The sequence below is a fragment of the Diorhabda carinulata genome, chromosome 4 (genome assembly GCF_026250575.1).
Source record: "Diorhabda carinulata isolate Delta chromosome 4, icDioCari1.1, whole genome shotgun sequence".
In the NCBI taxonomy this organism is placed as follows: Eukaryota; Metazoa; Arthropoda; class Insecta; order Coleoptera; family Chrysomelidae; genus Diorhabda; species Diorhabda carinulata.
The window spans coordinates 33085010-33101276 of NC_079463.1; the positions used below are offsets into that span (position 1 = coordinate 33085010).

The following is a 16267-nucleotide window of genomic DNA, read 5'->3' on the forward strand; positions in this document are numbered from 1 at the left end:
GGAAAAAAAAATCACGAATTTGTGACATGCCTGTATAAAAAAATTAATATTTCGGAAACTATGTAAGATATCGATTTGATTTTTGCTTGAATCAATTGAAAATACATGTATCTCAATTACTATTCATATAAAGTTCCTTCATTTTTATATTTGTGGGAAATATACAGGGTGAAAGTCGATATAAATTTTTTTTGACAAATAACGCTATAACCTATCATAATATCTACAGTTGTGAACTGGCAACGTTGTAATACAAAAAAAACGAAAGAAAAACGTTCATAAGGAAACATAATTTTTTACATATCTTCTCTATAAATCCATATTTTCATTTTTTTTATCAAAAAATTACGAATTTCTGACATGCTTGTATAAAAAAATTAATATTTCGGAAACTATGTAAGATATCGATTTGATTTTTGCTTGAATCAATTGAAAATACATGTATCTCAATTACTATTCATATAAAGTTCCTTCATTTTTATATTTGTGGGAAATATACAGGGTGAAAGTCGATATAAATTTTTTTTGACAAATAACGCTATAAAATTTCATATTATCTACAGTTGTGAACTGGCAACGTTGTAATACAAAAAAAACGAAAGAAAAACGTTCATAAGGAAACATAATTTTTTAAATATCTTCTCTATAAATCGATATTTTTGTTTTTTTTTGGAAAAAAAAAATCACGAATTTCTGACATGCCTGTATAAAAAAATTAATATTTCGGAAACTATATAAGATATCGATTTGATTTTTGCTTGAATCAATTGAAAATACATGTATCTCAATTACTATTCATATAAAGTTCCTTCATTTTTATATTTGTGGGAAATATACAGGGTGAAAGTCGATATGAATTTTTTGTGACAAATAACGCTATAAAATTTCATAATATCTACAGTTGTGAACTGGCAACGTTGTAATACAAAAAAAACGAAAGAAAAACGTTCATAAGGAAACATAATTTTTTACATATCTTCTCTATAAATCCATATTTTCATTTTTTTTATCAAAAAATTACGAATTTCTGACATGCTTGTATAAAAAAATTAATATTTCGGAAACTATGTAAGATATCGATTTGATTTTTGCTTGAATCAATTGAAAATACATGTATCTCAATTACTATTCATATAAAGTTCCTTCATTTTTATATTTGTGGGAAATATACAGGGTGAAAGTCGATATAAATTTTTTTTGACAAATAACGCTATAAAATTTCATATTATCTACAGTTGTGAACTGGCAACGTTGTAATACAAAAAAAAACGAAAGAAAAACGTTCATAAGGAAACATAATTTTTTACATATCTTCTCTATAAATCGATATTTTTGTTTTTTTTTGGAAAAAAAATCACGAATTTGTGACATGCCTGTATAAAAAAATTAATATTTCGGAAACTATGTAAGATATCGATTTGATTTTTGCTTGAATCAATTGAAAATACATGTATCTCAATTACTATTCATATAAAGTTCCTTCATTTTTATATTTGTGGGAAATATACAGGGTGAAAGTCGATATGAATTTTTTGTGACAAATAACGCTATAAAATTTCATAATATCTACAGTTGTGAACTGGCAACGTTGTAATACAAAAAAAACGAAAGAAAAACGTTCATAAGGAAACATAATTTTTTACATATCTTCTCTATAAATCGATATTTTTGTTTTTTTTTGGAAAAAAAAATCACGAATTTGTGACATGCCTGTATAAAAAAATTAATATTTCGGAAACTATGTAAGATATCGATTTGATTTTTGCTTGAATCAATTGAAAATACATGTATCTCAATTACTATTCATATAAAGTTCCTTCATTTTTATATTTGTGGGAAATATACAGGGTGAAAGTCGATATGAATTTTTTTTGACAAATAACGCTATAAAATTTCATAATATCTACAGTTGTGAACTGGCAACGTTGTAATACAAAAAAAACGTTCATAAGGAAACATAATTTTTTACATATCTTCTCTATAAATCCATATTTTCATTTTTTTTATCAAAAAATTACGAATTTCTGACATGCTTGTATAAAAAAATTAATATTTCGGAAACTATGTAAGATATCGATTTGATTTTTGCTTGAATCAATTGAAAATACATGTATCTCAATTACTATTCATATAAAGTTCCTCCATTTTTATATTTGTGGGAAATATACAGGGTGAAAGTCGATATAATTTTTTTTTGAAAAATAACGCTATAAAATTTCATAATATCTACAGTTGTAGACTGGCAACGTTGTAATACAAAAAAAAACGAAAGAAAAACGTTGATACTATTTTAAAAAAATACAACAACTTCCTAGTGATTATACAAAGCGAGTTAAAAAGCATCAAATTAAAATTTTTAAAATCAAATTTAATATTTTTGTTTTGAAAATTGAAAAAATCGTTTTTGTTCCTCAATTTTCCGGAAAACAATAATTTCGATTTGAAAATTGATGAAATTTCTGGTTTCTACTGGAAAAAATACATAAGGAAACATAATTTTTCACATATCTTCTCTATAAATCCATATTTTCATTTTTTTTTGGTAAAAAAATTACGAATTTCTGACATGCTTGTATAAAAAAATTAATATTTCGGAAACTATATGAGATATCGATTTGTTTTTTGCATGAATCAACTAAGAAAATGTGTGTCTAAGTGACTTCATATGTGTGTATTCATCAATTTCATATTTTTAGGAAATATACAAGGTGAAACTTGAAGTAAACATTTTTGCGAAAAATAACACTAATAAATTTATAGTACCTACAGTTGCGAACTGGCAACGTTGTAATACAAAAAAATCGAAAGAGAAACGTTAATACTATCATAAAAAAAATACGACACCTATTTCATAATTATACAAAGCGAGTTATATAACATAAAGTTAGAAGTTATGAAACAAAATGTGATTTGAAAATTGAAAAATAATTTTTTGCATAAAAGGTTTTTTTGTTCGAAAAAAAAAATAATTTGGGATAATAAAATGACAGTTTCTAACGATTACTTCCTTTTTAGAGTTCATTGCCCTTTGACCTCGAAAGTTATCTTTATTAAAACAATCTGGAATACAATTCATGATATCGGAATTGATTTTATATGAATTATAAACATCGATATTTTTCTTTAAGTACCACCACGACGTAGATGTGGGTTACAGCTCGACTTTAGCCTGTGCCTTGGTTCTACTAGTACTTCTAAGCACCCTCCAAGCTATAGTACTACCAAGAACCACCATTCTCTTCATTTTATTTCTCGTTTCTTTCGTATGGATAGCGGTAGTACTCATGCTTTTATTAGCAGTAAGACTACGTTGGATACTATGGGATATTTCGCAGAGTTTCATTCTCAGATTAGCCATTACAGTATTCACCATCATTTTAGTGTATACGGTTGCACAAGTCAATGTGGTAAGTTGAAAACTATCTGTACAATATCTTTTTACTTTCTAATAAACCGTTTTCTATAATAAAAAGTTGATCAAAGGCGCCGCGCGAATTCGCCGAATTTTAAAATTCCATTGTAGCAGGACAGGGCCGGTCTAAGGACCCATTTCGCGAGCTTGTTCTTTATTCATAATTGAAATGTATATTTTTACTTTTTTTTTTTTTTTAGTTTACTTGTCTGCCGGATACAAATTGCATACCTCATTCTACTGTAAACATCACTTTAGACGGTAGGGACCACAGGGCTTGCCCTTTACCTCAATACATCGTCCTATCATGTGCCCTTGGATATTTGGCTGTGGCTATTTTTTTAAGGCTACCTATATTACTTAAGGCTTCCTTACTTGTCGTAATGTCAACCGTTTACATCTTGCATATCGAATTATCTCATATTGAGCTGTTTTTTTGCTACGATATTAGAGTAAGGTGAGTACTACTACTACTATTCACTAAACTTGCACTAAAAATCTAATTTTTTACTATACTAATTTATTTAAACACACTATTTATTTGTCTATCCCGATGTTTTCGGGATCAACAAGCGTCTATTTATACAAAAAGGATTTCTCGATAATTCGGTTTTAGAAAGTAAACAAATAAATAGGTCTTCGTGCAAATTTTTTATAAAAAAACAGTAATAACATACTGTAAAATAGTTATAAACACCATAATAACAAATCCTGGACGTATAACATGTAAATAATATTTTTGAGAATTCCGTATACGTCAAGTTTTAGATTATGAAAGAACAGGACCTGCTTCGCAGTCCATATCGTTACGGGATTTTTAATACGCGACAAAATTCAGGAGGCTAGATTAGATGGGTTGTCTCAATCCACCCCTTTCCGAGATATATCACCCCGAAAATTGATTTTGTATTTTTTTCTTTTCTAAAATTCCTTAGCCTTCAATTTTTACCACGTCGCCAGTCCAAAACATCCCTTTTCATAGCCCCAAAAACTTTTTATGTACTTTTCAACCCCTTAATTGTTGATTTTGACGTTTTTCTTCATTGCCGCATTTTCGTGGACGAACATAATTCGCAGCCCCTCGCATGGGACTAAACTACAATTATAAACAAATCAGCCGGTACATGCAGGTTCTGACTTGTCTAATTTTTGGTTTGTAAGGCACCGTTCCGACTTTCAAAATGAACTAAGTCGAACCAATGCGAGGCCAAGGTTGATAGAAATTGTTAAAACATTTAAAAGTTAGTTAAGGAACTTTTTTACAGTTCGATAATTCCGCTTCACGTTTTGAGCGTTGTGGAAGTGTTGATGTTCGTATTGGCGGTTCTACTGCACGGTAGACAAGTCGAATGGACGGCCAGATTGGATTTCTTGTGGCAGATTCAAGCCAACGAAGAAAAAAGGGAAATGGACGCTTTGCAACATTCGAATAAAAGGATACTGTTCAATTTACTTCCGGCGCACGTCGCCACGCACTTTTTAGATAATCAATTTCGAAATAACATGGTAAGTCGTAGAAAAAACGTCGATTGTGTTCGTGTAGACAACATTTGTGTTATTAGTTTCGTTGTCGTCGTTCTTCGGAGGTTGAACAATTTTCTTTTTATATATTAAAATTTAATATTTCGTTTTTTATTACGTGAGAACGTTGTTCATCCCTCAAAAGGAAATGTTGACTGCACATCCGAGGTTTAAAACCCACCCCCTCGAAATTTTCTTACAGACTACTCTATCGCAGGAACTCTACCATCAAAGCTACTCGCGCGTTGGAGTCGTCTTCGCTTCGATTACGAACTACCACGAATTTTATACGGAATTAGACGGGAATAATCAGGGTGTCGAATGCCTTCGTTTACTCAACGAAATCATAGCGGATTTCGACGATTTGTTATCCGAAGAAAGGTTCAAAGCTATTGATAAAATTAAAACTGTAGGTTCTACTTATATGGCGGCCGTCGGTTTGATGCCCGATCTGAGAATTTTGGACGACGATGAACATACGGCCGGTACGCATCTCAGTACTTTAGTGGAATTCGTTTTCGCCATGCGGGACAGACTTTTGAACATTAATGAAAATTCTTATAATAATTTTATGCTGAGAGTCGGTAAGTAGACATTTTTCAACATATAACAAACTTAAAATGGCGTTTCGGGCATCCCCATCTGTACATCACCCCATAATATCACAAAATATTCGATTTATAGTGTCCAAAAACAACCACCCATCCATCACCTCATCTCCCCTCTGATTTTCCTGTAGCTTACGGCATTTTTCTAGTTTCTTCTTCTGTTTTAATGTTCTGTTTGTGTGTCAGACCCTTCAAAAGTCATCCTTCTTCTTTTTTTTGGTTCTATTTTTCTTACTACAGTGAATTTTTCTTTCATTTACTCTCCAATAAACTTCAGAGTGTTTATCCTCTTCTTTTTTGAGCTATTGACACGTATTTTCCCAGTTTCTTCTTCTGTTTTAATGTTCTAATTGTGTATCGGTGTAGTCAGACCCTTCAAAAATCATCCTTCTTCTTTTTTTGATTCTATTTTTCTTACTAGAGTGAATTTTTCTTTCATTTACTCTCCAATAAACTTCAGAGTGTTTATCCTCTTCTTTTTTTGAGCTATTGACACGTATTTTCCCAGTTTCTTCTTCTGTTTTAATGTTCTAATTGTGTATCGGTGTAGTCAGACCCTTCAAAAATCATCCTTCTTCTTTTTTTGATTCTATTTTTCTTACTAGAGTGAATTTTTCTTTCATTTACTCTCCAATAAACTTCAGAGTGTTTATCCTCTTCTTTTTTTGAGCTATTGACACGTATTTTCCCAGTTTCTTCTTCTGTTTTAATGTTCTAATTGTGTATCGGTGTAGTCAGACCCTTCAAAAATCATCCTTCTTCTTTTTTTGATTCTATTTTTCTTACTAGAGTGAATTTTTCTTTCATTTACTCTCCAATAAACTTCAGAGTGTTTATCCTCTTCTTTTTTTGAGCTATTGACACGTATTTTCCCAGTTTCTTCTTCTGTTTTAATGTTCTAATTGTGTATCGGTGTAGTCAGACCCTTCAAAAATCATCCTTCTTCTTTTTTTGATTCTATTTTTCTTACTACAGTGAATTTTTCTTTCATTTACTCTCCAATAAACTTCAGAGTGTTTATCCTCTTCTTTTTTTGAGCTATTGACACGTATTTTCCCAGTTTCTTCTTCTGTTTTAATGTTCTAATTGTGTATCGGTGTAGTCAGACCCTTCAAAAATCATCCTTCTTCTTTTTTTGATTCTATTTTTCTTACTAGAGTGAATTTTTCTTTCATTTACTCTCCAATAAACTTCAGAGTTTTTATCCTCTTCTTTTTTTGAGCTATTGACACGTATTTTCCCAGTTTCTTCTTCTGTTTTAATGTTCTAATTGTGTATCGGTGTAGTCAGACCCTTCAAAAGTCATCCTTCTTCTTTTTTTGATTCTATTTTTCTTACTAGAGTGAATTTTTCTTTCATTTACTCTCCAATAAACTTCAGAGTGTTTATCCTCTTCTTTTTTTGAGCTATTGACACGTATTTTCCCAGTTTCTTCTTCTGTTTTAATGTTCTAATTGTGTATCGGTGTAGTCAGACCCTTCAAAAATCATCCTTCTTCTTTTTTTGATTCTATTTTTCTTACTACAGTGAATTTTTCTTTCATTTACTCTCCAATAAACTTCAGAGTGTTTATCCTCTTCTTTTTTTGAGCTATTGACACGTATTTTCCCAGTTTCTTCTTCTGTTTTAATGTTCTAATTGTGTATCGGTGTAGTCAGACCCTTCAAAAATCATCCTTCTTCTTTTTTTGATTCTATTTTTCTTACTAGAGTGAATTTTTCTTTCATTTACTCTCTAATAAACTTCAGAGTGTTTATCCTCTTCTTTTTTTGAGCTATTGACACGTATTTTCCCAGTTTCTTCTTCTGTTTTAATGTTCTAATTGTGTATCGGTGTAGTCAGACCCTTCAAAAATCATCCTTCTTCTTTTTTTGATTCTATTTTTCTTACTAGAGTGAATTTTTCTTTCATTTACTCTCCAATAAACTTCAGAGTGTTTATCCTCTTCTTTTTTTGAGCTATTGACACGTATTTTCCCAGTTTCTTCTTCTGTTTTAATGTTCTAATTGTGTATCGGTGTAGTCAGACCCTTCAAAAATCATCCTTCTTCTTTTTTTGATTCTATTTTTCTTACTAGAGTGAATTTTTCTTTCATTTACTCTCCAATAAACTTCAGAGTTTTTATCCTCTTCTTTTTTTGAGCTATTGACACGTATTTTCCCAGTTTCTTCTTCTGTTTTAATGTTCTAATTGTGTATCGGTGTAGTCAGACCCTTCAAAAGTCATCCTTCTTCTTTTTTTGATTCTATTTTTCTTACTAGAGTGAATTTTTCTTTCATTTACTCTCCAATAAACTTCAGAGTGTTTATCCTCTTCTTTTTTTGAGCTATTGACACGTATTTTCCCAGTTTCTTCTTCTGTTTTAATGTTCTAATTGTGTATCGGTGTAGTCAGACCCTTCAAAAGTCATCCTTCTTCTTTTTTTGGTTCTATTTTTCTTACTACAGTGAATTTTTCTTTCATTTACTCTCCAATAAACTTCAGAGTGTTTATCCTCTTCTTTTTTTGAGCTATTGACACGTATTTTCCCAGTTTCTTCTTCTGTTTTAATGTTCTAATTGTGTATCGGTGTAGTCAGACCCTTCAAAAGTCATCCTTCTTCTTTTTTTGATTCTATTTTTCTTACTACAGTGAATTTTTCTTTCATTTACTCTCCAATAAACTTCAGAGTGTTTATCCTCTTCTTTTTTTGAGCTATTGACACGTATTTTCCCAGTTTCTTCTTCTGTTTTAATGTTCTAATTGTGTATCGGTGTAGTCAGACCCTTCAAAAGTCATCCTTCTTCTTTTTTTGATTCTATTTTTCTTACTACAGTGAATTTTTCTTTCATTTACTCTCCAATAAACTTCAGAGTGTTTATCCTCTTCTTTTTTTGAGCTATTGACACGTATTTTCCCAGTTTCTTCTTCTGTTTTAATGTTCTAATTGTGTATCGGTGTAGTCAGACCCTTCAAAAGTCATCCTTCTTCTTTTTTTGGTTCTATTTTTCTTACTACAGTGAATTTTTCTTTCATTTACTCTCCAATAAACTTCAGAGTGTTTATCCTCTTCTTTTTTTGAGCTATTGACACGTATTTTCCCAGTTTCTTCTTCTGTTTTAATGTTCTAATTGTGTATCGGTGTAGTCAGACCCTTCAAAAGTCATCCTTCTTCTTTTTTTGGTTCTATTTTTCTTACTACAGTGAATTTTTCTTTCATTTACTCTCCAATAAACTTCAGAGTGTTTATCCTCTTCTTTTTTTGAGCTATTGACACGTATTTTCCCAGTTTCTTCTTCTGTTTTAATGTTCTAATTGTGTATCGGTGTAGTCAGACCCTTCAAAAGTCATCCTTCTTCTTTTTTTGGTTCTATTTTTCTTACTACAGTGAATTTTTCTTTCATTTACTCTCCAATAAACTTCAGAGTGTTTATCCTCTTCTTTTTTTGAGCTATTGACACGTATTTTCCCAGTTTCTTCTTCTGTTTTAATGTTCTAATTGTGTATCGGTGTAGTCAGACCCTTCAAAAGTCATCCTTCTTCTTTTTTTGGTTCTATTTTTCTTACTACAGTGAATTTTTCTTTCATTTACTCTCCAATAAACTTCAGAGTGTTTATCCTCTTCTTTTTTTGAGCTATTGACACGTATTTTCCCAGTTTCTTCTTCTGTTTTAATGTTCTAATTGTGTATCGGTGTAGTCAGACCCTTCAAAAGTCATCCTTCTTCTTTTTTTGATTCTATTTTTCTTACTACAGTGAATTTTTCTTTCATTTACTCTCCAATAAACTTCAGAGTGTTTATCCTCTTCTTTTTTTGAGCTATTGACACGTATTTTCCCAGTTTCTTCTTCTGTTTTAATGTTCTAATTGTGTATCGGTGTAGTCAGACCCTTCAAAAGTCATCCTTCTTCTTTTTTTGGTTCTATTTTTCTTACTACAGTGAATTTTTCTTTCATTTACTCTCCAATAAACTTCAGAGTGTTTATCCTCTTCTTTTTTTGAGCTATTGACACGTATTTTCCCAGTTTCTTCTTCTGTTTTAATGTTCTAATTGTGTATCGGTGTAGTCAGACCCTTCAAAAGTCATCCTTCTTCTTTTTTTGGTTCTATTTTTCTTACTACAGTGAATTTTTCTTTCATTTACTCTCCAATAAACTTCAGAGTGTTTATCCTCTTCTTTTTTTGAGCTATTGACACGTATTTTCCCAGTTTCTTCTTCTGTTTTAATGTTCTAATTGTGTATCGGTGTAGTCAGACCCTTCAAAAGTCATCCTTCTTCTTTTTTTGATTCTATTTTTCTTACTACAGTGAATTTTTCTTTCATTTACTCTCCAATAAACTTCAGAGTGTTTATCCTCTTCTTTTTTTGAGCTATTGACACGTATTTTCCCAGTTTCTTCTTCTGTTTTAATGTTCTAATTGTGTATCGGTGTAGTCAGACCCTTCAAAAGTCATCCTTCTTCTTTTTTTGGTTCTATTTTTCTTACTACAGTGAATTTTTCTTTCATTTACTCTCCAATAAACTTCAGAGTGTTTATCCTCTTCTTTTTTTGAGCTATTGACACGTATTTTCCCAGTTTCTTCTTCTGTTTTAATGTTCTAATTGTGTATCGGTGTAGTCAGACCCTTCAAAAGTCATCCTTCTTCTTTTTTTGGTTCTATTTTTCTTACTACAGTGAATTTTTCTTTCATTTACTCTCCAATAAACTTCAGAGTGTTTATCCTCTTCTTTTTTTGAGCTATTGACACGTATTTTCCCAGTTTCTTCTTCTGTTTTAATGTTCTAATTGTGTATCGGTGTAGTCAGACCCTTCAAAAGTCATCCTTCTTCTTTTTTTGATTCTATTTTTCTTACTACAGTGAATTTTTCTTTCATTTACTCTCCAATAAACTTCAGAGTGTTTATCCTCTTCTTTTTTTGAGCTATTGACACGTATTTTCCCAGTTTCTTCTTCTGTTTTAATGTTCTAATTGTGTATCGGTGTAGTCAGACCCTTCAAAAGTCATCCTTCTTCTTTTTTTGATTCTATTTTTCTTACTACAGTGAATTTTTCTTTCATTTACTCTCCAATAAACTTCAGAGTGTTTATCCTCTTCTTTTTTTGAGCTATTGACACGTATTTTCCCAGTTTCTTCTTCTGTTTTAATGTTCTAATTGTGTATCGGTGTAGTCAGACCCTTCAAAAGTCATCCTTCTTCTTTTTTTGATTCTATTTTTCTTACTACAGTGAATTTTTCTTTCATTTACTCTCCAATAAACTTCAGAGTGTTTATCCTCTTCTTTTTTTGAGCTATTGACACGTATTTTCCCAGTTTCTTCTTCTGTTTTAATGTTCTAATTGTGTATCGGTGTAGTCAGACCCTTCAAAAGTCATCCTTCTTCTTTTTTTGGTTCTATTTTTCTTACTACAGTGAATTTTTCTTTCATTTACTCTCCAATAAACTTCAGAGTGTTTATCCTCTTCTTTTTTTGAGCTATTGACACGTATTTTCCCAGTTTCTTCTTCTGTTTTAATGTTCTAATTGTGTATCGGTGTAGTCAGACCCTTCAAAAGTCATCCTTCTTCTTTTTTTGGTTCTATTTTTCTTACTACAGTGAATTTTTCTTTCATTTACTCTCCAATAAACTTCAGAGTGTTTATCCTCTTCTTTTTTTGAGCTATTGACACGTATTTTCCCAGTTTCTTCTTCTGTTTTAATGTTCTAATTGTGTATCGGTGTAGTCAGACCCTTCAAAAGTCATCCTTCTTCTTTTTTTGGTTCTATTTTTCTTACTACAGTGAATTTTTCTTTCATTTACTCTCCAATAAACTTCAGAGTGTTTATCCTCTTCTTTTTTTGAGCTATTGACACGTATTTTCCCAGTTTCTTCTTCTGTTTTAATGTTCTAATTGTGTATCGGTGTAGTCAGACCCTTCAAAAGTCATCCTTCTTCTTTTTTTGGTTCTATTTTTCTTACTACAGTGAATTTTTCTTTCATTTACTCTCCAATAAACTTCAGAGTTTTTATCCTCTTCTTTTTTTGAGCTATTGACACGTATTTTCCCAGTTTCTTCTTCTGTTTTAATGTTCTAATTGTGTATCGGTGTAGTCAGACCCTTCAAAAGTCATCCTTCTTCTTTTTTTGGTTCTATTTTTCTTACTACAGTGAATTTTTCTTTCATTTACTCTCCAATAAACTTCAGAGTTTTTATCCTCTTCTTTTTTTGAGCTATTGACACGTATTTTCCCAGTTTCTTCTTCTGTTTTAATGTTCTAATTGTGTATCGGTGTAGTCAGACCCTTCAAAAATCATCCTTCTTCTTTTTTTGATTCTATTTTTCTTACTAGAGTGAATTTTTCTTTCATTTACTCTCCAATAAACTTCAGAGTGTTTATCCTCTTCTTTTTTTGAGCTATTGACACGTATTTTCCCAGTTTCTTCTTCTGTTTTAATGTTCTAATTGTGTATCGGTGTAGTCAGACCCTTCAAAAATCATCCTTCTTCTTTTTTTGATTCTATTTTTCTTACTAGAGTGAATTTTTCTTTCATTTACTCTCCAATAAACTTCAGAGTTTTTATCCTCTTCTTTTTTTGAGCTATTGACACGTATTTTCCCAGTTTCTTCTTCTGTTTTAATGGAAAACACCAAAACCTCAAAGAGTTGATGCACTTCTTAAAACTGTCCCTGCTTAAAATTTTATTTATCCACTAATAGTATTAGACCTTCCTATAGGTGACACTTCTTCTTTTTTTTTTTCGTTATTTTCTTTTTATTTTTTTCACTGTTGGTTTCGGCTTTTCCCAGTTTTCTTGTTCTTTGTTGCGAATGGTTTTTATTACCACCAAAAACGACTTTGAAAGCTGTGGATACTCCTGGGGAAACGATTCCCATCAATCTACGAGCTGACTCACCCTCTAATTAACACGATTTTTCTTCTTTTTTTGTTCTCTTCTTCTTTTTATAACAACTGATCGTGGCCCAACGGTTTAAGCCTGATTTATTTACACGCTACTATTTTTCCCAATCTTCATTACCGATTAATTAACTATAGAAAAAACATTCTAGTCAAAATCTTCGTTATATTCACCATTCTTCTTCTTTTTTTATAGACCAACTGTCTTTTTTATGAGGAAAACAACCATTTGTAAGAAAATTTGTTGGTATAAACATTGTTTCGTAAATAGTTATCATTTTACGAGTCGAATACTTCTTCTTTTTCGTAGATTCAATCATTATATGTCAAAATCTTCTTTATATTCACGATTCTTCTTCTTTTTTTATATACCAACTGTCTTTTTTATGAGGAAAACAACCATTTGTAAGAAAAATCGTTGGTATAAACATTGTTTCGTAAGTAGTTATCATCAACGCGTCGAATACTTCTTCTTTTTTGTAAATTCAATCATCATATGTCAAAATCTTCTTTATATTCACGATTCTTCTTCTTTTTTTATATACCAACTGTCTTTTTTATGAGGAAAACAACCATTTGTTTAGAAAAATCGTTGGTATAAACATTGTTTCGTAAGTAGTTATCATCAACGCGTCGAATACTTCTTCTTTTTTGTAAATTCAATCATCATATGTCAAAATCTTCTTTATATTCACGATTCTTCTTCTTTTTTTATATACCAACTGTCTTTTTTATGAGGAAAAACAACCATTTGTAAGAAAATTCGTTGGTATAAACATTGTTTCGTAAGTAGTTATCATTTTACGAGTCGAATACTTCTTCTTTTTTGTAGATTCAATCATTATATATCAAAATCTTCTTTATATTCACGATTCTTCTTCTTTTTTTATATACCAACTGTCTTTTTTATGAGGAAAAACAACCATTTGTAAGAAAATTCGTTGGTATAAACATTGTTTCGTAAGTAGTTATCATTTTACGAGTCGAATACTTCTTCTTTTTTGTAGATTCAATCATTATATATCAAAATCTTCTTTATATTCACGATTCTTCTTCTTTTTTTATATACCAACTGTCTTTTTTATGAGGAAAAACAACCATTTGTAAGAAAATTCGTTGGTATAAACATTGTTTCGTAAGTAGTTATCATTTTACGAGTCGAATACTTCTTCTTTTTTGTAAATTCAATCATCATATGTCAAAATCTTCGTTATATTCACCATTCTTCTTCTTTTTTCATATACTAACTGTCTTTTTTTATGAGGAAAACAACCATTTGTTTAGAAAATTCGTTGGTATAAACATTGTTTCGTAAGTAGTTATCATTTTACGAGTCGAATACTTCTTCTTTTTTGTAGATTCAATCATTATATATCAAAATCTTCTTTATATTCACGATTCTTCTTCTTTTTTTATATACCAACTGTCTTTTTTATGAGGAAAAACAACCATTTGTAAGAAAATTCGTTGGTATAAACATTGTTTCGTAAGTAGTTATCATTTTACGAGTCGAATACTTCTTCTTTTTTGTAGATTCAATCATTATATGTCAAAATCTTCGTTATATTCACGATTCTTCTTCTTTTTTCATATACCAACTGTCTTTTTTTATGAGGAAAAACAACCATTTGTAAGAAAAATCGTTGGTATAAACATTGTTTCGTAAGTAGTTGTCATCAACGCGTCGAATACTTCTTCTTTTTTGTAAATTCAATCATTATATATCAAAATCTTCTTTATATTCACGATTCTTCTTTTTTTATATACCAACTGTCTTTTTTATGAGGAAAAACAACCATTTGTAAGAAAAATCGTTGGTATAAACATTGTTTCGTAAGTAGTTGTCATCAACGCGTCGAATACTTCTTCTTTTTTGTAAATTCAATCATCATATGTCAAAATCTTCGTTATATTCACGATTCTTCTTCTTTTTTATATACCAAACGACTTTTTCATAGCGATAAACATCCATTTTCAACAATATTCGTAGGTATCAATATCGGTCCGGTAGTAGCCGGAGTTATAGGGGCTCGTAAACCCCAATACGACATATGGGGTAATACGGTAAACGTAGCGAGTCGTATGGATTCGACGGGACTACCGAACCATACTCAAGTTACCGAAGAAGTATTCCAAGTACTCAGATCGTACCCTTACGAATTTCAATGTCGCGGTAAAGTCAAAGTTAAAGGTAAAGGTGATATGACGACATATTTTTTGATAGACAGAAAACAACCGGGAACTTTGAGAGTAGAAGAATTAAATAATATCCGATCGACTCCTAATAATTTGAATAGTGAGTATAAATCGAGTCGAAAGTAAATTTTTTTTTATCAAATATTCGCTTTTTTTGTAGGTATTAATAATATGTACGGTGGGGTAGCCACTCCGCTCGCCCTTTTACATCATAGCGATTTAAATAATCGCCCCAAACATAATCCCGTACAACCCCGTCAATCTATAAGGGAAGATTCTTATACAACTTCGAGGAACGTCATGAGATTACCGCCTCTACGAGAAACCGCCGCCTCACATCACGTAAATAGTTGCGAAAACGAACCGCTGTTGCCAAATTTCAGGTAGTATTTTTCGATTATCAAATATATTCGCGTTGTGATTTTATTAATAATTTTCAGAAGCGGTAAAAAGAAATCGTTACCGTTAGAAGAGAATCTACCGCCGCCTCCTTTACCGCCGCACAAAAACAATAATCAAAGACAAGGTACGCCGGAAATGAGATACAATCCACCATGGCCGGTACCGGTCGATAATACCAAACCTTATTTGAAACCCCTACCGAAAGTACCGGCCAAAGAATCGCCCAATAAACACCACAGGAAACACCCGACGCCGCCACCGGAACCGATTAGAAATAAAATCCAAACTCGCCACAACCCTTTGCAACGTCATTATTCAGACGAAAGCTTGGGGGGTGTATTCGTTTCGGGTATACCGCAAAGGATCCATTCTTCCGCCGACGAAATTAGTTCTTTGAATCATTCGCCGAGCATAAGTAGTTCGGACGAAAGTTACAGCAGAACCACCGACGCCGACGCTAGTCCCTGCGTATCGCCACCTCTACCCGCCGACGCCCAACAATTTCTATTCCCTTCGGATATTCAAGTGAATCCTCTATCGTCGCCGGAAGTGTCCCCTAGAGCTTCGCTAGATTACATCCCGCCGAATTGTTCTCTAAGAAATACCGCCAACGACGTTAAAAGGAACAATCTGCCGCCTACGGCTTTATTAGCATTAGCCGGTGCTTGCAATACCGTCGATTCCTCCGTAGTAACCAGTCCGCCGGTATTGGACGGAGAAGAAAGTTGTAGGGGCGAAAGTTGCGCCAGTTTCGAATATCAAAAACCGTTATTTAGAAGCATCAGCAGCAACGGAGGTGCCAGAGGAGGCGGCGGTAGTACCGCCTCGAAAAAGATATCGAATAATTTGGATAGACACCGAATTAGAAACGATAGCGATTCGATTTTGGAATGTAACAAATTAACGTCTTCGTTCAAAAGGTCGCCCAGTTTCAAAGAAACCGACGAAATACGACAATTATTATCGTCGAAAGATGATGAAGATAAAACTGCGACGGCGAGCAGCGAAAAGAGCACGAAAAAAGACGGTAGCTGTCAAACTGACAAGAAAGATTTGAGAAAAGTAAAAAGCCCCGTCGGTAAAATCAGTAACATACCGTTCGAAAGGGAAATTCAAAAATTGTTAGACGAACAAAATTTGCTGCAAAACATACCGCCGAAATTGGAATTGAAAGAACTAGCGCTGGAACCGTTAGTCAGGTGAGTTTCGTTTTTTTCTCTTTTTTATATTTTATCGTTGATTATATTTTTAT

At 31.9% G+C, this 16267-nt stretch overlaps 1 protein-coding gene across 11 annotated transcripts in view; it reads left to right on the top strand.

The window, feature by feature from the left end:
- The window catches only part of LOC130892245 (Ca(2+)/calmodulin-responsive adenylate cyclase), a 95081-nt gene that overhangs the window by 71342 nt on the left and 7472 nt on the right, over nt 1-16267 (top strand). For 9 of the 11 annotated variants that reach the window (XM_057797507.1, XM_057797509.1, XM_057797513.1 and 6 more), the window contains 7 exons: nt 3129-3407; nt 3613-3869; nt 4678-4918; nt 5136-5517; nt 14408-14713; nt 14774-14996; nt 15054-16214. In XM_057797507.1, the coding sequence (XP_057653490.1) occupies nt 3129-3407; nt 3613-3869; nt 4678-4918; nt 5136-5517; nt 14408-14713; nt 14774-14996; nt 15054-16214 (2849 nt within the window). The remainder of the gene's footprint in view (nt 1-3128; nt 3408-3612; nt 3870-4677; nt 4919-5135; nt 5518-14407; nt 14714-14773; nt 14997-15053; nt 16215-16267) is intronic. The other 2 variants (XM_057797508.1, XM_057797517.1) reach the window with 1 other exon arrangement.